Source organism: Odontesthes bonariensis, chromosome 16 (genome assembly GCF_027942865.1).
Source record: "Odontesthes bonariensis isolate fOdoBon6 chromosome 16, fOdoBon6.hap1, whole genome shotgun sequence".
NCBI lineage: Eukaryota > Metazoa > Chordata > Actinopteri > Atheriniformes > Atherinopsidae > Odontesthes > Odontesthes bonariensis.
In genome coordinates, this window is record NC_134521.1 from 4781139 (window position 1) to 4801101 (window position 19963).

General features: G+C 42.1%; 2 protein-coding genes across 2 annotated transcripts in view; one reads left to right on the forward strand and one right to left on the reverse strand.

Annotated features, from left to right (window-relative positions):
- The window catches only part of vps37d (VPS37D subunit of ESCRT-I), a 38179-nt gene extending 31900 nt beyond the window's left edge, over positions 1–6279 (forward strand). The window contains exon 4 of the mRNA XM_075487454.1: positions 2192–6279. Within this exon, the coding sequence (XP_075343569.1) occupies positions 2192–2722 (531 nt within the window). The 3' untranslated portion in view covers positions 2723–6279. The remainder of the gene's footprint in view (positions 1–2191) is intronic.
- Positions 6280–14749: 8470 nt separating this feature from the next.
- On the reverse strand, positions 14750–18148 carry LOC142401670 (ATP-sensitive inward rectifier potassium channel 1-like). The gene is made up of 2 exons (XM_075487136.1): positions 18132–18148; positions 14750–15905 (listed from the first exon to the last, which is right to left on the reverse strand). The coding sequence occupies exons 1-2, from the start codon at positions 18146–18148 to the stop codon at positions 14750–14752; spliced, it is 1173 nt and encodes a 390-aa protein (XP_075343251.1).
- Between the last annotated feature and the right edge of the window lie 1815 nt (positions 18149–19963).

The following is a 19963-nucleotide window of genomic DNA, read 5'->3' on the forward strand; positions in this document are numbered from 1 at the left end:
ATGTGGTCTATTTAGTCTGTGTTATAACCCCCTTAATTTTCATTGAAGTAGAAATGGGTCTGGGTTCTTAAGGGTTAATACAATAAAGTTCTGTGTGACCAATTATTAACGAAGGAATTATTTTGAAGAATTTTTATTTTTTACCCCCCCCCCGGCCCACCACCACACATTGCCTTCACATCTGTGAGAAACACTGCACACACACTTAAAAACTTAATCACAGCCACAATGCGTTGCAACACCTCTCTCCAATACTTCGCCACATCCTCTTTTTGTTGTCTGAGAACAACATCAACCGTACCCGCGTTCCGTGACCGAGAAGTGCGAGCAGACACTCGCGGTGGCTTGCGCTCTTCTCATGGGCTGTGACTGTGCGGGTGTTTCCAGTCACTGTACCCCTCGGTGAACATCGATCTAACACTGGAACATTTTTAATTGCCGCTAAACGCCTGGAGTCTTTCTCTTTTTTTATTTTTCTCTTCGCACAACCACTCAATTGATGTCTATCCATTTTTTTTGTTTTTTTTTTTACCGCGTTTTTTCAAAAACATGATACATTTCACCATAGGTGGACTGGCTCAACTGACAGGTTGAGGGAGGGGGGTTAATGTTCACATTAGGGCACTATTGCTCAGAATTATGATATATTGTTGCTGTTCTTATCACATTAGTTGTAATATTGAATTTTATATGAATATTTATGTCAAGTGTAACCATTTTAAGTGTACAAACATTCATGAAAAACTATTTTTAAAGTTTGCCGTGTGGTGCCCCCCCACTGGCTGTGAATGGTTGGTGCCCCTGGGCACTGTGCCGCAGGCCCATAGAGTTAATCCGGCCTTGCGTATAAGTGCCGAGCATTTCTGCTTTATTTACTTGGGTTAACAGTAACGGAGCAGCTCTCAGTCTTCCCTACAGTACATAAACAAACTGATAGATTTGTCATGTTAATGTTTCTCCGGTCCCTTTAATCTGTCGTGGTAACCTTGTAAGCATGAAGTATGATGAATCTGCAGCTGTAAATCTTCACTATCCCCGAATCGAACCCCATCGATCATGGCCGTGTATCACAGGTATCTAAAAATGTTCAAAGTTTACTTGACAAGCAACGTGTTTAGATATTAGTCTTAGTCTTTTTTTTTAAACAGAGAAAAATACACTATTTTGATATATATCTATATCTTTATATAAAAGGTGTATGAGAAGATATATCGTGGGCAAAATCAAGTCCTCTACACTGTGGCTGGGGGTCTCTGCTTTGAAACAGCAGGGCACCACCTGCAGTCTCAGAGAAGAGAGGTCAGACGCTCCATGTGGGAGGATAAAAAGTCCAGCATGGATTTAGGTTTGGAGTATGTTCTCCTGCTCGCTGTGGGCAGGGTTTTATCTCTTCTTGTGTGCGTGACAAATTACACATTTACAGACAAGGGAGACTGGTGCCACTGTGGATTATGTGCACAGTCACTTTCAGTCAGCACATCAAACTGTCACCACTTCCACAGAGACTCATAAGCTCATGAAACCCGCTAAGAGGACAAACGTCAGCCTCATTGAGGATTTGAGTTCAGGAATTCTCGGCTGCCTCACAGCTGGGTTGCAGTTACAAAGGGAGAAAGTAATGACGATAAATGAATGTTTAATCGTAAAGATAATTGTAGGTTTGTTTGTCCCAGCTGGGGTCTTTGTATTCTGTGAGGAGCGTTACTGTGAAAGTGGATGGAAACTGTGTTTTTGTGGCGATATAAGAGGCCTTCTACTTAATTTGGCTGCAAATTGTCCCGAAGAATTCTCTTCATGTCAGTGCCAGACTTGCATTAAAAACTGAATCTGAGTCGGACCTGACTTTCAAGCAGTTGCTGTGGTTAATGTAGCAGCGACCCCACAAATACCCCTGTCGGCAGCGTTCGGTTCAACCCGGAAAACCTCCCACGCAGCTTCTGACTCCCTGGGAACACATTCAGACGGATCACTCTGCTCTGAGGCTTTGCCAGATGTAACAGTTGCAGGACATGGGCCATTGTTAGTGATATAAAACGACTTATTGGGAAATACTGCGCCAAGGTTCATGGGTAAACATCCCCGAGTTGATTAAATCCTCCTTATACTTACAGGAGTTTGTTTGAGTGATTCCCTGCAGCTGTGTGTTGTCCTGACTTCTCATGCCGGCTTGTTTGTCTGTCCTGCTTCACAGGAGCTGCTGGAGAAGTTCATGGAGGGGAGCGTAAGCCTCGACGAGTTCTCGGACTCCTTCCAAAGCTTCAGGAAGACGTACCACATCCGCAGGGCTCAAGCAGAGAAAATGCAAGAGGTCGCTCGAGCCAAGAAGCAGCCGGGCAAAAGCAAGAGAGCGGAGGAGAGCCAGGCACCAGAAGTGAAGAAGGACTCTCACGAGCCCCAGCGGCCCAATGGCTTCGTGGCACAGGGACCTCTAAGGGTGTTCCAAGTACGCTATGGCCTCACGCCAGCCATCCTCCTCCCTCATTACCCAGTGTCCCCCCCTGCCTCCAATCCAGGGCATCTAAGTAGTACCCCGACTCCTGAACCCCAGGTGGGACAGCCCCACATCCTCAGCCCCAGCAGTCCTCTTCCAGGACACGGCCAGCCGGTCGGCCTCAGGGTCATCGGACAGCTGTCGGGCGGCTGGCCGGCCAACGGGCGGCCGGTGCGAGTGCAGCAGCTTTACAGGCCGAACCCTCAGCAGCCAGAACCTCCGTACCGATAAGCTCACGGAGGGGGAGGTGGAGCCCAAAAAGACATTTTTAAAGAGGTCTTCCGAGACGTGGAACCAAACAGCGGCTGCCCCAATCACGTAAGCAAAGACTGAGCGGGGACGGGGCAGCACCGCTGACCTCCGTTTCTGTTCTCCATCCGTGACACACAAATGTAACCATCGAAGGAAGGCGAGCAGAGCTGAGGTAGCGAGGCGTCGGGGGGCAGACGGGGAGCACCAGGGATGGGCTACGATAGCCACTTCATTTTGAATCCAGGAAACAAATCCCCTCTGAAAGCGTCCTTTATTTCTGTTGATTAATGAAGAGCAAAGGAGAAGAGCCAGAGATCAGCTCATAAACAGTTCGTCCAAGAGTGGAAGGATGCTTTTCTAGTTTAGTGATGTATCTCCAGAAATGATCAGCTGATTAATCTCCTCGAGTGGCTACATTTAATTAACATTTGATCTATTATGATGCTCAGCTTATCCTTATTAACGAGGGCTGTATTTATTTTAGCCTGTGTTTTAGATCAACTTTGATTCAACGCTGGATTTTGGGGAAAAAAAAAAAAAGTGCTATCGAACTCCATGCTATCGAAATGGTTATTTCAGATCATTTTATTTTCTGTTCTTCTATTTTACACCGACGGACGTAAGGCGCAGGGTCGTAAAGCACATCCGTGAAAACGAAGGATCTTATTGTGCATTCCTCCAGCCTGAAACGGAGTCTTCTGTGAGATCTGAGTAGCCATCCAAGATGAGTAATGACATCAATAAAGCGGCGTTTTATATTAAGTCACATTGTTGTTCATCTTCTCAAATAAAGCGCCGTGACGTTCGTTCTTGGAGTGATTCCCAAGATCGTGAACGCTGATGGGAGATCACTGCCGAGCAAAGTTTAAACAAAGCAACTCCCTGGAGCAGAGCAGGTGGTTATTTATTCCCAGACGGGAACTTGACTTGCGGTGTCGTGTGTGTGTCGGGACCGCAGGTGATTACCCAAAGCCTTCTTCCTCTTTGTGTGATTTCATTCACAGTTTGGGAGCTGGCGTCACAGTGAGCAATTTATTTATTCATGTCAATCCTGTTTTAAATGGCTGATTTCAAAGCTTCTTGTTTACCGTGCTAAATGAAGAGCTGCTTCTCCCTACAACGCAGCCAGTGTGTTTTTTAAATTTTTATTTCTCCCTCAAACTGAGCTGCAGAGTGAGGAGGGGGGCTCTAATCTATGAGACCGTCGACGCTCAGCAAGCCCACAATCCAATTGAATCGGAGGATTCTTTCTCCTTTTCCGTCCCAGAGAATTTAAAAGGAAAAGCTTTGAATTGTGGTTGTAATTAATCTGCTCTTGAAAATGCATTTCCTTCATTAATAACTCATAAGTGCATGCTTACCAGGGCTTGTCATGAAAATGCCGTTTGTAGGCCGGTGCCCAGTTACACGAATCATCTTCCGCTGTAAAGAGAGAGTTGGTTGCTTTAGCTTAACCCTAATCTGCTTGGGAAACATCCTGAAGAGTTTCAAACACACTTAAAGTGCTGAAGGTTGATCTCAAGCAAAGCTCCATTGTTTTCACACCTTTGGGTCACGTTTTCATAGTTTTAGCCATCATTTCCCTCTCCTCTCACTCAGAAAATGGACGTCTGAGTTGAGTTTACATGTTTTAACCTTGCTTCTACCGTCCCGACTTTCACACAACTTTAATTTAGTTTTAGTTCAAGTCTGTAGATAAACAAATAAGCGGAGACTATCTGCTCCTGCTCGCTACGCGGCCATGGAACTAATGAGCTGCACTATTTACACACTTTGTATCTGTTCTGTGTATCTCTGTGTGTCTCCTATTTGCTGTAGGAGAAACGCATAAAAGGATTACAGACGAGGCAGGAAACATAGGTAAATATAGGTGTTGTAAACAAATGAACCGCACTCAGTTATTTGTAAGGGAAATTGTTGCTCAAGGCTGTGATTTTCATCTTTATTCTTGGATCAGTGGCGTGTTTCTGATTTAAAAACATAAAAAATTTAAAAAATGATGGCTCGCACTCTGATAATAAGACCTAAGTTTGGAGGCACAAACATCTTCAACTGTGACACCAGTGGAAAAGATGGGGTAGTTGTCTGTTAGTGACCAAATGGAAGAAAAGCTTGAAACATGTCTTTCACCTTTCACCATTTATTGTTCACGTTTTTAAAACCATTTCAGAGATCCTTCGACTGTTTTTTGGGTCAACTTGTAAATCTGAGCTGCTTCTCTCCGCTTACAAAGTTAGTTATGTCTGTGTGAACAGTATCAGGTCGTCCTACCTTGCATCCTCCTTATTTAATCCCAAGCAGTCAGGTGACTGCAGTTCCTGGCGTGACCACTGGAGGCAGTGTTAAAAGATTAACGGATTGTGGACGGCTGTATTTTGCTGTCACCCCCACTCATAGGCTCCTGCCCGAGCCGAAATCAGCCGACCTGAAGCTGATTTCGCTTAAGCTCTAAACTCTATAAATATATAACTTTAGCAACATTTGAAACATTTTCAGGCGAGAAAGTAGTCGTTTAGATCCCCAACGTGTTGAAAATCTGACAAAATACCGGCTATTTACAATTTTGTTCCGACAAATTCGGCGCTACTAAAGCTAGCCGCAGTGAGCAACGCACTTCCGGTTATTTTCACAAACAAAATGCCCGTTGCCTTTTGTCATAGGGAAAGTCATTACGATACAATTGGTGCTTTTGTTTTGAAAACAGGAAGTGAACCTACCCTCGTAGCTAGCTTGAAACTGCCGTTTTGACAGGAAATGACGATCGGCCACTTTACATTGCATCTTGGGTAGTTTGAGTATGAGTAGTAACCTCATGATGCATACCCAACATTTCGGAGAATCTAGTATGCATCCAGGAACTTAAAAAAAGCTAAAGTTAGTAGGAGTAGTAGGAGAAGTAGGCGGTTTCGAACACAGCCATAGTATACTATGTATATTATATACATATATTATGTGTATACCCGCACTGACCAGATCTAGTTTAAGCGCTAACACTGGTGATGTTTTTTAGTTTTTGTTGGATTAAACAATCCAACAAGTGCTGAGTGACGTCATGGTGGTAAAGTCCGTTTTTGTGCTAAGCTAATCAGCTGCTGGATTTCCCCCACTGGTTTCACATTAAGTGCACCGACATGACAGTCTCGAGTTTTCTTGAAATTTAGAAGTCTTGCTTTAACCACAACATTTAGTTTGGAGAGAAATATCCACAAAAAAAAAAAAAAAAAAAACCTCTCGAGGAAATTGTCTTTTGATGAAACTGGGCACTGGCTCCAAACATGCAGCTCTGCGTCCACTCAGGGTTTCAGGGAGAATAAACACCTGTAGCACAGAGGGACCCAGAAGCACGCGGGAGCTCGGACCGGCTTTGTGTCCATTCTTGACTGGACCTTTTTAACCATAAGCAGAACAGTCTCACTGAATCACCCCAGACATCCCATCGTTGCAGTGAGATTTTCCTGAATGAAAGTTTTAATTGTTGTTCTTGGCCAGTGGTTTTTATCGTGTAACAGTGCTTGCTGAATCCCCCCCCCCCCCCCCCCCCCCCCCTCCAAGTCCCTCCACTCTCACAGGAGCTCGATTCGGGCCCGATGATTTGTGGAAGACTGGATGTGTTTTGGAAAAAACCCTCAAAATGATGTAAAGTGCTTGTTTCTGCAGCTGTGGTTTTGTTTGTTGTTATACAGTCTGTGTCTTTACTGACGAGGACTCGTCCCAGCAGCCTCCTTCCAGAAAATAGGAATAATAATAATTAATAATAATTAAAAAAAAAAAATGATAAAAGAGCAGCATTAAAATAGAAAAAAAAAAAAAAGGGAAATGCTTCAAATTGAAAATGTGAGTGAAGTTCAGCGCCTGGCTGAGTCTAACACCCCCTAACACCACACACAACACATCACAGCATCTCGGATGACGGCTCTCTGGCTGCGGGCGCTCGCAACAGAGGATTATGAGTGATGTCAAAGCTGATCAGCGCCGCAGTGGATGTGGAGTGAGCTAATGATATTCAAGTTACTCACAGATGTTCCCGCATCAGTTCATGCTGCAGTACAGTGCGTGTGTGTGACTGGATGCACGTGGCTGTCAAGACCGCTTCAGTGTAAAGAAATTAAAGTCAGCGTTTTGAGTGGAAAAGAGCAAGAAAATACATTTATATCAAAGAGCAACAAATCTCTTGGACTGGTAACTGTGCCATTTTTACTAAAACTAAATTTAGTCATTTTAAACGGATCTGAGTTAATAAAATCGAGTGATGGTCGTGCTGAGCATCTCAAGCGCAAAGATAATAACACTCAGTGATCAAAAACAAAAAAAAAACTTTCATATTTTCCAGCCTCCTTAACCAAAAGCTCCGGAGTAACAGCTCCTCGTCAAAGATGGAAATGTTTAAGTCCACGGATGCACGTGAGGAATACTCCGCGCTTGTTGGTGTACCGTCAGCAGCATCCAAACGTGGCCTAAAATTAAAACGGTTTTAATACAGTTAAGTTTTTATTTGTGTGTTATTCTCATTATGCAAAGTAGGCTGCCGCATGGGAGAAGTTAAACTTACCTCAGAGCTGTACGAAGGGAAGCAATAAAAACAAAAAAAAGAGAGAGAGAGAAGACTAAAAATTCACCAAAGCAGAGTAACCCCAGCACATGGAGAGAGGGTTATTTTCAGGGGTTAAAGGTCAACTGTTGTCTGCGTTATGATAATCCACTTTCTGCTTCCCTCTGCTCATTGTTTCATTTTAGTTTTTACAGTCTGTCACTTCACAGTTTTGGTTCGGTCTCACCACTCGAGCCACAGCGGGCGGCAGTTTCCAGTGAGTGGAAACCTCAGACGCACGCAGTTTAAAGACTTATCAGGGAACAAAGTGGAGCGTTTAACAGCTGAAGACTCTGATATTTCTCTCGGGAGTCAAGGACTGTGGAATTGGGGATTATTTCATCTTGTATTTCTTGAGGAGATTAAGATGCAATGTGGAAAGAGCAAACCTTTCTTGTGAGGTATAAAACTGGAGACTCTGTTCCCCATTTTGTTCAAATTTTACCGAGGCGATAAATATTCGATAGGGACAATAATAAAATGACTGATCTTCCTTTGAGCAGGTGTTTGACTGAAAGGTCACTGCTTTATGTCCACTGAAAATTACGACCACTTATAAATCTCCCTGTCTCTCTGTCAGGTTTAAGATGACTCCAAAGCAAATTTAAGACTTCTGTGAGATTATTTGAAGGCAGGCTGCTGCTCATCCTCTCCGTACAGTCGAGGAGCCGCTGAGACGGAAACATTGAAGAACATTGTTGCTGGCAGCTGACCAGCCGGTCAACTCAGATGCTTTAATGAGCGTGTGATGTGCGGAATCGCAACGAGCAACGACTGCGAGTGTGGGGAATCTGTGCGATTTGAGAACAGTAAAGAAAGAGAGGTCCTGCTGCATTTCATTTTCCTCACCCTTTCACTGAGAACTCAGTCACCACATCTGCATTTAGCACAGTGACCCCCGAGGACAGCCTTCTCTTTGGGAAGTATGTCACTGTTCACTTTCAAAGCTGCATTAATCAGTATTTTTAGCCTTTTTTTTTAGGACTCTGGGGGTGTTGTTTTGGCCGGTTGATCCGGACAGAAATAATTAGGTCGATAGATGTGTCGTGACACTCTGGTCCACTGAAGATTAAATCTCCGGACTTTCTCTCTAGCGCCACCGTGAGCTTGTCTCAGGATTGGTGAGTGGATAGATAAACTGCGTACACAGTTTACTCAGACGCGTCATTCACCATCACGTTGAATCATTCGTGTAGATGTGCCCCAGGTCTGAATTTTCAACCCGTCGAAACTTGACTACATGAACTCGGTTTCTAATAATGGCTTTAGTTTATTTTTATTTTAAAGCTCTTGTGTGTATGATGTACGGACATCTAGTGGCAGAACTTGCAGATTACAACCAATTGGAATACCCTACACCTCACGCTCCCTACCAGGCGCGTGTGTATATATATATATATATTTATATATATATATATCTGGAAAGTCCTCTGTAAAGAATAAAGCACTTATCTAGTACCATCAGAAGCACACAGGTCTTACTACTTCTGCAACTTTTCACAACTGCTCTGAGTTATCTTTAGAAATATGCACGCCTGTGAGCGTGTTAGCATGCTAACTGCAGCATTTTGTTTAGCACTGGGCTAGCACAGAGCCTCAAGCAGGGCTTTAAGTGTCTCCAGAGGTCTCCAGAATGCATTTTCCTTTCATGCAAAAACCAAGTGAATTTATTAGGTGTTCCTCTGTGTCTGACAGTCACTTCCAAACACCTCCAAATGTAATCATTTGTTTTCCTCCACACTAGTATAATGCAATTAATGTCTACCTACACCACATGCATTATCTCCGGGGTAGGGGACGGAGACTGTGCTAAATTTATACATGAGCTGAGCAGGATGCTGTTTCAAATGCGCAGGGTGTCTCAGTTTTATTGTGAACCGAGGGCGGTGAGTCAGCGTTTAATTGCACAGCAGAAATTGGTTCTAAATGAAAGGAAGCTCCAATCGCCAAACAAATGAATTCGTTGTTAAATAGTTCATTAAAAGTCAGCTTAGTTGCTCATCGGTCATCATCTTGGTACACGTTGCTCGTTCCACCTCCTCACACCAGCTCATTCATAGACACGTTTGCTGAAAATAGGAAATCAGAATAAACATTTTGAATCGCATTCTTCTATGAAATGTCTATTTGGATGCTGGCAAACTTCTCCAAAAGTCCAAAACATGGATTATCTACACGTGTCAGCACAAGCACTGTTTATTTAGGCGTCTTGTGTTTTAAACACGATTAGTTTAAAGGATGTGACTGAAATAAGAGGCAGGCTTTGGAAAACGGTGTTTTGTTTTTTCTCCCCGACCAAAATGCATCACTTTGACTGGCTTAAATGGAGGCTGCTGGGAAAGTTCTTATGCATGCCGAGCTTTATGTAAGAAATCTGCTAATACGACGATGCTGATCTATTGTTAAAGAAGACTTTCAGTGGGTTAACATCTATTGTTGCTACAGTTTGTGTCCTGCCAACACTCCAACATTCAAGTGACCTTATACAACATGTTTACATGTCAAATAATTGCCATTTGCTTCCCATATGGACCCAGGAGATGTCAATAAAATACATTTTCAACTCAAAGTGAATTTGTCTTCATTTTTTCTTTCTTTCTTTCTTTCTTTCTTTCTTTCTTTCTTTCTTTCTTTCTTTCTTTCTTTCTTTCTTTCTTTCTTTCTTTCTTTCTTTCTTTCTTTCTTTCTTTCTTTCTTTCTTTCTTTCTTTCTTTCTTATTGTAGTGATCTGTGAATTCCCAGTGCTAATCTGTAGATTTACATTCACAAAAAGACAGAAATATTTCATTTGTTTCATGGCCAGGTTTGGAATATCGGTTTTGACGACTGCAGCCCAGCAGACGTACTGTGTCAGTGTCTGGAGGAAGTAAACACCTGGATGAGAGAGAATTTTCTACAATTAAATGAAGACAAAACTGAGATCATTCTGTTTGGTAGCAAAGAGAAGAGGCTCAGCGTTGGTAAATATCTTGAGACTCGGGCCCTTACAATCACTGACTGAGTTGGTAACCTCGGAGTGTTGATAGACTCAGATCTGACTTTCAGCAGCCACATCAAAGCTGTCACCAAGGCAGCTTTTTACCATCTCAGAAACATCAACAGAATTAAAGGTTTCCTCTCCCAAACAGACCAGGAGAAACTCATCCATGCATTCATCTCCAGCAGACTCCATCACTGTAACGCTCTTTTAACTGGACTTCCCAAAAAGAGCATTAAACATCTGCAGCTCATCCAGAACGCTGCTGCTGGAGTTTTAACCCGGACTAAGAGATCTGAACACATCACACCAGCTTTAAAATCTTTACTCTGGCTTCCAGTCAGTCACAGAATAGATTTTAAAAGCCTGCTGATGGTTTACAATCTGTGATCTGTTCAGAGAATATAAAGCCAGCAGAGCTCTTAGATCCAAGGACTCAGGTCAGCTGGTCCAGTCCAGAGTCCAGACTAAACATGGAGAAGCAGCATTTAGCTGTTATGCTGCAAACAAGTGGAACAAACTGCCAGTGGAGATTAAACTTTCACCAAATGGAGACATTTTTAAATCCAGGTTAAAGACATTTCTGTTCTCATGTGTCTATGCATGAAATCTGCACGCTATCTTTGAACTTATCTAGGCTGTTGCTTGTTTTTAATCATTTCAATTTCATTTTGATTATTATATTTCTTTCTTTTTATATTCTTTTATGTATTTCTAATGCTTCTCCCACTCCCTGCTGCAATGCTTTTATTTTATGTGCTATTTTAATGCTTTTAATTGTTCTGTACATGAACATGTGCTACAAATAAATTTGACTTTGACTTTAAACCAAATCTGACCTCACCAGAAGGTTTTTTTTTTTAAATAATTTTATTATAAAGTGGTCACATTACAAGAGAAAAACTAAAAGCCACTTACTTAAATGCATCACAAAACCAACTGCATCAGGTAAATGTTTTTAACGGCCTTAAATAACCATGGAAGAAAAATAATAGAATTTTCCACATGCGATTGGGCTTTTGACTGATATATGATTCTCCCAAGTGTAAACAGCTTATTATTATGAAACATGCTTACATACACTTTATTGCCAAAAATGTTCGCTCATCTACCTTTACATGTTTATAAATTTATGTGACATCCCCTTAATGGAAGTAAATGGAACACCTGAATTGAATTATTTGGACGGGTGACTGAATACTTTTGGCAATATAGTGTATAGCCAGGCTTTTTTTGCCAGTTGGTGTGTGAGAAAGCAACTGTTTCCCAAACATAACAGTATATATTGTAGTGATGGTAATGTATGCTTCATTCAAACACTATAGCAGTGTCCTCACAGATACAGGTTGGACTGTACATGTGAGACTGATGTCATGAGACATGGCACAAGTGCTAATAAACACACACACACACACACACTTTTCCTGCAGATATCACTTCTTTTTATGCACAGGGAATCCATGTTGGATTTTCGGAGCATTTCATTTGAGCTCGGAGGTTTCCAAGTTTGCAAATGTAAAAATTAAAAATCAACTTGAACGCTTGGTGCCGTGACCCGGATGGCAGACTGAGAACTGTCCGAGGGAGGACTGCTGGAGGTGATCGAGGGGGACCCTTTTTTCAGACAATTCGAGGCGCCCGAACACAAGGTGATCAGAAAACCTCGTGTATGAATATATGTGAAATTTCTGCACATCGGTCATGCTAAATTAAGTTGTCTTGACGTCAGGTTTCCAACTGGCAGCCTGGTCAGTGAGCCCCGCAATGAGCAAATCCTTCACCTTTTCCAACTTCAAATTTGAACACAATCAACTCGGGTGCGATGTCATTCCCAGCTCCGAGTTATCCAACACATATAGAACAAGTGCTCAACAGTCATAGCATCAATAACTATGGAGGCTGGTTTTATCACGTCATTTCGAAGATTGGTTAAATAGGTGCACGTTATCACGGATTTCTCTGTTTTTATTTTTTATTTTTTTTATTTAACCTTTCTTTAACCATGGTCCCATTGAGTTACAATAACTCTTCTGCCAGGGAGTCCTGGCCAAGAAGGCGGCTTAAAAAAGTTACATTACAATAAAACACAAGAGACAAGACAAACCACTACTACATCACATCTAAACAGAAGTAACATATTAACAGACAGCGAACAAGGAATGAAATTAAAAACAATTGCAGTGGTCAGTTAATGATAATTTTAAAAGGTCTTTAAAAGAATTTATGGATGGAAGAACTTCAAGATTTAGAGTAGCTTGAAGTTCATTCCAAGCTTTTGGTGCATAGGATGAAAAGGCTGTTTTCCCAAGTTCAGTTCTTGTAAGTGGAATATGTAAAAGTATTTTTTCTGATGACCTCGTCCTGTAAACACTATTTTGAAAAGAAAACAAATTAAAAATGTATAAAGGTAGTTTACCCATTATGGCTTTAGCAATAAAAGTCAGTGCATGTATTTTTCTTCGGATGGAGAAAGAAGACCATTGTACAGTTTCATAAAGAGTGCAGTGATGAGACCTGGCTGTAGCACCTGTGATGAAACGTAAGGCTGAGTGGTACAACACATCCAGTTTTTGTATATCTGTATCTGTCCTATGTCCATAACATGGGCTATAAAGGGGGACTATAATCAGATTTCTACACTGCCGTGCTCTCCACTCAGCCCTGTCATCTCGTCTTTTCTTTTCAGCTGCTTCACACTCACTCTGACAGTCACTCTCAACAATTCTGTTCATTGTTATGCAGATGAGCCCCAGTTAACTTGCCGCTGCTAATCCAGATGGGATGAAAGCCGCTTCTGAAGCCTCTGCCTCCACCTCACTTACTGACAAATATGTTAGAGCCTGTCTTAAATGAACAACTCGGCTTTCTCTGCTAGAACACCTGCAGAGACGCTCCTCTGCCACAACAAGGTTCATCAATCCAGCATGAGGTGGTGGATGAATGTAATCAGATGTTGTTATGTTGCTGCTGTCTGCTGCCGTCAGTAAACTAGAGGGCATTGGGGAAAAGTGAGAACATCAAACGTTTGTAGGATAAACCTTTGCAGTAAGCATCTGTACGAATATGAAAGAGAAACTGCTGGCAGAACTGGGACAGACTGAAAAAAAAACCCAATCTTTATTGCTGAATTAATTGTTTGAAATATATCATCGTGATGAATCCATGCTGTGGTCTGTTGCTTTTCAGCCGCCGGGCCTGCGGTCACAACATTAATGGTATTTGTATATATCCATAGGATTTATGGATAAAGAGAGAGTCAGGGATAAAAATGTTGGGGGATGTTGATTTTACATAACGCTGCCGAGCCATTACTTTTCTTTTCTTATGAGCGGCAACAGCAAACAACAGCGTTTGAAGAAAGAATCATATTTTTTTTACAAAACTAGAAAAGAATTTTCCACAACATGCGATTTTCCAAACATTTCTTCCACATTGCACAAGTTTTATTGCATTTTTCTGCAATAAGACTTCTACTTGCGACACTTTGAGTTCTGCTACATTAATGACAGTAAGGATGCGTGACATACTTTAGGTTTTTAAGGTAACAATTATGTGCCATGCAGTTGTTCTATAGTGAATGCAGCGAATCAAATATGTTAATGTTGCTTTATTCTGTCAAAGGGAAGTAAAATCCATCCCTAACATAAACATTTGACATGTGCAGTGGAAGCATAATGAAGTATGTCAAATTTCTACTGAAGTACACCACGCGTATTTCAGTTGTGATGGGCCATCCTGCTGACGTTTTAATGTGGGTGCACAAAAGTAAGAAATAAGAATGAGCAATAAGGTCACAAATTGTGAAAAAAAATTTTTATTCCAACTGAGGATTTCCCTGAGACATTGCAGTGTTATACAGTATTATCTACAAAGTGTAGACTGGTCATAATTAGGTCAATGCATTTACAGCTACGCTCACAGTTTCCTAGTTATCATGACACATACGAGATACGTCAACACTACAGAGTTAGTGTTTTTAGTAGGAATAATGAGCAAACTCAAAAGAGCTGTCCCACTTCAGATTTCCTCTCGCAGCCGTTAGAGCACACAGTTTTTCATTATAACAGGCTCAGACCGTAATCTTCTCAAGAAGTACCCACTGTGCCATTCACTATTTTGCCCCTTTCATGTTCGGTCTGTCAAAACTTCAAACTGTCCTTCATACTCTAGCCACGCAAAGTTACAATGGTGGTTTTACTGTAATAAGCAGTCAAACTCCTGCTCGTGTCTGAATGTTTATCCAGAGTTGCCAGCTTTCTGTGTCATTTTACTGCTTAAGGCGAAGAGTCACAATTAATCAAATGTTTTTTTGAAGAAAGTGACTTTACCAAACTTTTCTTCCCCGCTGTGCACACTCTTTGCAGAAAGTGAGCCTCATAATAGGAGACAAATGCATCATTACCCACATCCTGATTCTGTTGTGTTTCTACCAAACAGGCTCTCACATTTTAGTGAAATCCACAGTGTCGTGAATGGTAATCACTTGGAAGCCCAGGTTGTCGATGCCCAGTTTGTGCTGGTCATTGGGATTCTCCATGCCGTGTTTGTTGTGGTTTCTCTGGTCGGCGTCTGTCTCGAAGCAGCGGACACAGTGTGGCGTGGAGACTTGGACACTTTTGGAAAAGTTTGAGAAATCCACATGGTACTTGCCTGATTTGGTGCGGGAGATGATTGGCAGGAAACTGTACCCCCACTGAATCTCCTGAGGGATGTACGAGGTTCGGACCTGGCAGGATGAGCTGGTGGACTCAGCCGTCCCGTCCAAAAAGACCACCAACTCAAAGTCCTGTTGGGGAAGAGTGTCGGATGACAACTCATAGAACGGACTAGATTTGTTAATCATGTGGTAGAGGGTCAGAGGGCAAACAAAGAACAAGTTATCCTTGCCAGCATCAACCATAAAGTCGACATCCACCTGATCCAGAATGATAGTCTCTCCATCTGGTGTGGTTGTTGTCTTCAGCAGCTTGCCATAGATTTGGCTCCCAATTAATAGGGTCTTTCGAAGGTTGGCCACTCTTATCAGTAGACAAAGACTTCCTTTCTTCAAGCAGATGACTGCTGTGTTGCTGAAGGTGATAGTCTTTGCCCTTTTTTTGGGTAAGGAGATCTTGGCCAAGATGACGCCACACATGAAACAGTTGATGAACACTCCGATTAGAGACTGGATGATAATCAGAGCCACTGTTCCGCCACAGTGCCCAGTCAGGGCCCGGCCACCATATCCGATGGTGGTCTGGGTCTCTAATGAGTAGAGGAATGCCGTTGTGAGGCCGTTAACATTGTCTATACACTGAACATGCCCTTCGGTGCGGTTCTGTCCGGTCAAATCCCCATTGCTCTTTGCGATCCAGTACCACAACAGGCTGAAAATGAACCAGCTGCCTGTGAATGCGGCTACAAACAAGAAGAGAACAAAGCGCCAGCGGATCTCCACAAAGGTGGTCCAGAAGTCCACCAGATACGCATAATGGTTACTGTATTCAATGTTGCCAAACTCGATGTTGCAGTGCCCATCTTTGGTGACCAAGCGGGTTTTCCGGCTTCGGTGTCCAGCTGGCTGGATGTGACCAGGGAGCAGATGGAACATCATGAAGCTGCAAGAGCAAACACAGGATTTGTTACAGGCTGCATTAGGCTGGTTTAAGTCATATTTATCTGACAGATTCCAGTTTGTTCTTGTAAAAGAAGAGTCTTCCTTGCACACAAGAGTAAGTCCTGGAGTTCCACAGGGTTCTGTGCTTGGACCGATTCTTTTCACTTTATACATTCTTCAGTTAGGTGATCTTATGAGACAGCATGGCATAAATTTCCATTGCAATGTTGATTATACTTGTACTTATCTATGAAACCAGATGAAACCAAGAGGTTGTTCAGACTAAAAGCATGTCTTAAAGACATAAAGACCTGGATGAATCAGAACTGTCTGCTTCTAAATTCAGACAAAACTGAAGTTGTTATCTTTGGACCCGAGCGCTTCAGGAAGAAACTGTCTAGCTATACAGTTACTCTAGATGGTATTTCCTTGGCTTCTAGTACTACAATGAGGAACCTTGAAGTTATTTATAACAAGAATTTATCATTTGACTCACATATAAAACAGGTTTCTAGGACTGCCTTCTTTCACCTTCGTAATATTGTTAAAATCAGGAACATCTTTTCTCAGAGTGATGCAGAAAAACTAGTCCATGCATTTGTTACTTCAAGATTGGACTACTGTAATTCTTTATTATTGGGCTGTCCCACATATTCTCTGAAAAGCCTCCAGCTGATCCAAAATGCTGCAGCCAGAGTTCTGATGAGAACTAACAGGAGAGATCATATTTCTCCAGTTTTAGCTTCTCTTCATTGGCTCCATTAAAAATGATTCTCCTCACGTATAAAGCTCTTAATGACCGAGCTCCATCATATCTTAAAGATCTCATAATTAGCTATTTTCCCATATGAGCACTTTGCTCCCAAACTGGACAGAAACATCCACCTCTGCATCAACGGTATTGTCACACATATGAAGTCATCCATGCCATGGTCACTGGTGCACAGATTTTCCCAAAAGCAGCTAAAACGTGGACTTTGTGCGCACAGGACACTGTCGTTTTGTCCATCTGAGATGAGTTTGTGTCCAGAGAACCCTGCACTGTTTCACTACAGAGCGGATCTATGGCTTTTCTGCTGTGTAATACGCTTTCAGGTCACATTTCTGTCTGCCTGTGTTGAGTGGAAAAGGTTTTACGAGGCACTTCTGAGCCCATTGGGGTTGTATTGATCATGATGGCAATGATGGCTTCTCTATGGAGTGCTGCCAGAGGGCTTGAAGGTCACAACGATCCAACAGTAGTTTCTGTCCATAACCTTTACACACTGGGATTTCCCCTGAATCTTTTCACAGTATTAGTCAAACAAATGAAAAAAATACGAATTAAAGATTTTGTTGCGTTTCCCAAATTTTTCCAGCTTTTCAGAAAATAAGGGTTCAGTCTGATTACTTGTAAAGATTAATTTTGAAGAGCATAAAGATAACTGGAAAGATTAAAAAAAAAAAAAGGTGCAAACGAATTGTATCAAAGTGTTCAATGCTACAGGTGTTTGCAAGATTTGTTCACAGCTAAAAGCCAAAGAATCACCTGATACATCATCATTATATTCCAACGGGTTTGTGCACATTCTATCTGGATACAAATTCACCGTCATTATTCATTCAGCAGAATGGTAGCATCAGTTTACACTGTGGCATGAGCCATGTGGTAAACTTAGAGTGTTATGTAAGAGCTGCTCATTTGAATCAACAATAGTATTCAACAAGCCTGCTTTTTTTTTTTTACCCCATATGTTCAAGATAATTAGAAATTCCCCTATTTCTGGATTGAAGTTTACTGTGTATTAAGAGTAAACGTAGGTAAAAAAGGATTTTGTATCTTTGCTCACAGTTACCTGCACACAACGTCACAGTTCAGTCTCATAAAAGTGTTTGGATTGTTGCCACTAGCAGCACTATGTCAAACTTGCAAACCCCTTAGAGCTGTTTGCGTTTCTCCCCCAGTTATTAGCAGCTAATAATAGTTTAAATAAGCACTCTGAAACATCAGTTCTTTGTATTTCTTTAACATACACGTACATAATAAGCATAAATTGCTATGTATCTTATCGAATACCTAACATCTTTACAGGACTGTTGTGTTCTTTTTTCTAAAGTTAGATGATTTACCTGTGAACAACTTTGAACCATCAGGAAAAAAACAAAAGCACAATGTTATGTGTACAGGTTCAACTGTACTGTTGCTCAGAGTTTAATGGAGAAATAGAAGAGTTTAATTTGGACGTACCTGCTCAGGGAGACCATGGGCACAGAGTGCTCACTGAATCTGCGCTGGAAACCTCAGGCTCTTTTCTTTTAGCGGGTGGCCATGGAAGGGTTTGAGAGGTTTTAATCCACAGTGAAATTTCCTAATCCCTGCCACATGCCACCTTGTACATTGGCTTCATACTGCTGGAGAGCTCCCGGTGGGCGTCACTTCTCAGCAGGGTGACTCCCTTCATCATAATAACACAACCAGCGGGTTCAGTAGCACTGGATTCCTGCAGGTCTTGACACAGTAAAAGTCTGACCAGCGTGAGGAGGAGGGGGGTTTCTGGAACAGCGTTGTGAATGCCTTCTGTGCTTTTTTTTTCAGCCAGGAAGGTGCGTCAGTTGAGGGGGCCGAAATGCCTGGTGCGAGCACTCATGCTGTTTCTGTTTTCAGTCCTGAGAACATTTGGGATTTACAGGAGGCCTCACAAAGAATCCCCTCAGTTATATTTGCCCTGGTCCCCCTCCCTCCCTGTTTTAACCTGCAGGGCTCCCTCACATTTACATCAAAATGAAGAGCTGGGGGGGCACAGCCGCGCCTGCCATATTCTGCTGGCTGCAGAAGGAGCGTCTCCATATCTGTGGAGCGTATTTCACGATCTGTTAATGAGAGATCGTGAACTGATAGGATGCCCTGCAGCGATGGATGCTGATGCCATTAGCTGCATGTAAATGAAGGGAACAGGAGATGCAAATGGTGCTCCTGCCATATTGATTGAACTGCTAAAGACCCTGCAAGAATCCCAGAGGCTACTGACGAACACATCTTACATGCAGGCATGTTCACCATCAGCTGTACATTTTCAAATGAACCGTCAGTGCATGTCTGCGTATAACATACTGCCCTGAGAAAATCTCGAGCATCGAAGGAGCTCGTTTGTCTCACGTCAAGAATTTGGAAGATTTCCCCTATTGCTCATAGTGAAGCTTGCACCAAAACCCATCTGACTTTGCAGAGCAACATTATTAAAAATAAAATCAATTCTTCAAACTAATGTAAGCGCTGATGTTATTTCATGTTAAGGACGGGGAGATTTCTGTTTTTTACAGCCCAGAGAGTTTCATTTTGCAGTGAGAGCTTGAAAGGGGGAAAAAAAAGCCAATCTCACCTTCACTTCCTACCAATTAACGTCTCTGTGACTAAAACATAACCCACTTTAGTACCTGAAGAGTAAATTAATTACTGTGTCACCATGTCTCACCTTGAGAAAGTTAGCTGGATGTTTTGTTCACTTGTTCCCAACTGTGAGCACTTTTAAATCCAGGTTAAAAACATTTCTCTTTCCGTGTGCTTATGGTTGAGTTTATATTTTTCTTTTTCCCCTCTTCTTTGATTGCTTTTAACTGTGTTTTTTTCTCTCTTTAAATTGCTGCTTTATGCTGTTCTTTTTAATGCCTTGTCTTTATGTAAAGCACATTGAGTTGCCTGTGGTATGAAATGCGCTATATAAATAGAGATGCCTTGCCTTGCCTTCACCGTGTCAGAGGGGCTTTTTGACTGCAAACTGGTGAAAGCTGGTGAGCTACATTGTGCAACAGGAAGTTAAATCTTGGAGGATGCGCAGCTGGCTGGTCTGTGGTAGGAAGTTGTGACAAGACCACAAATAATACAAATGCCTTCCAGCGTTGCAGAATTTCTGATTGTCTCAAGGTGCGAGGCTTACAAACACGCTCACAGTCGGCTGTATCATGTAGGCAGAAAGCTGTAAAAGCCTTCCAAGGTTCTCCACATTTTGAGTTTCAGGAACCTCTGAAAACACTGTCAGATTATTTTCTATTTTCTTTTAAATTTCCCCCAAAACAGAAATT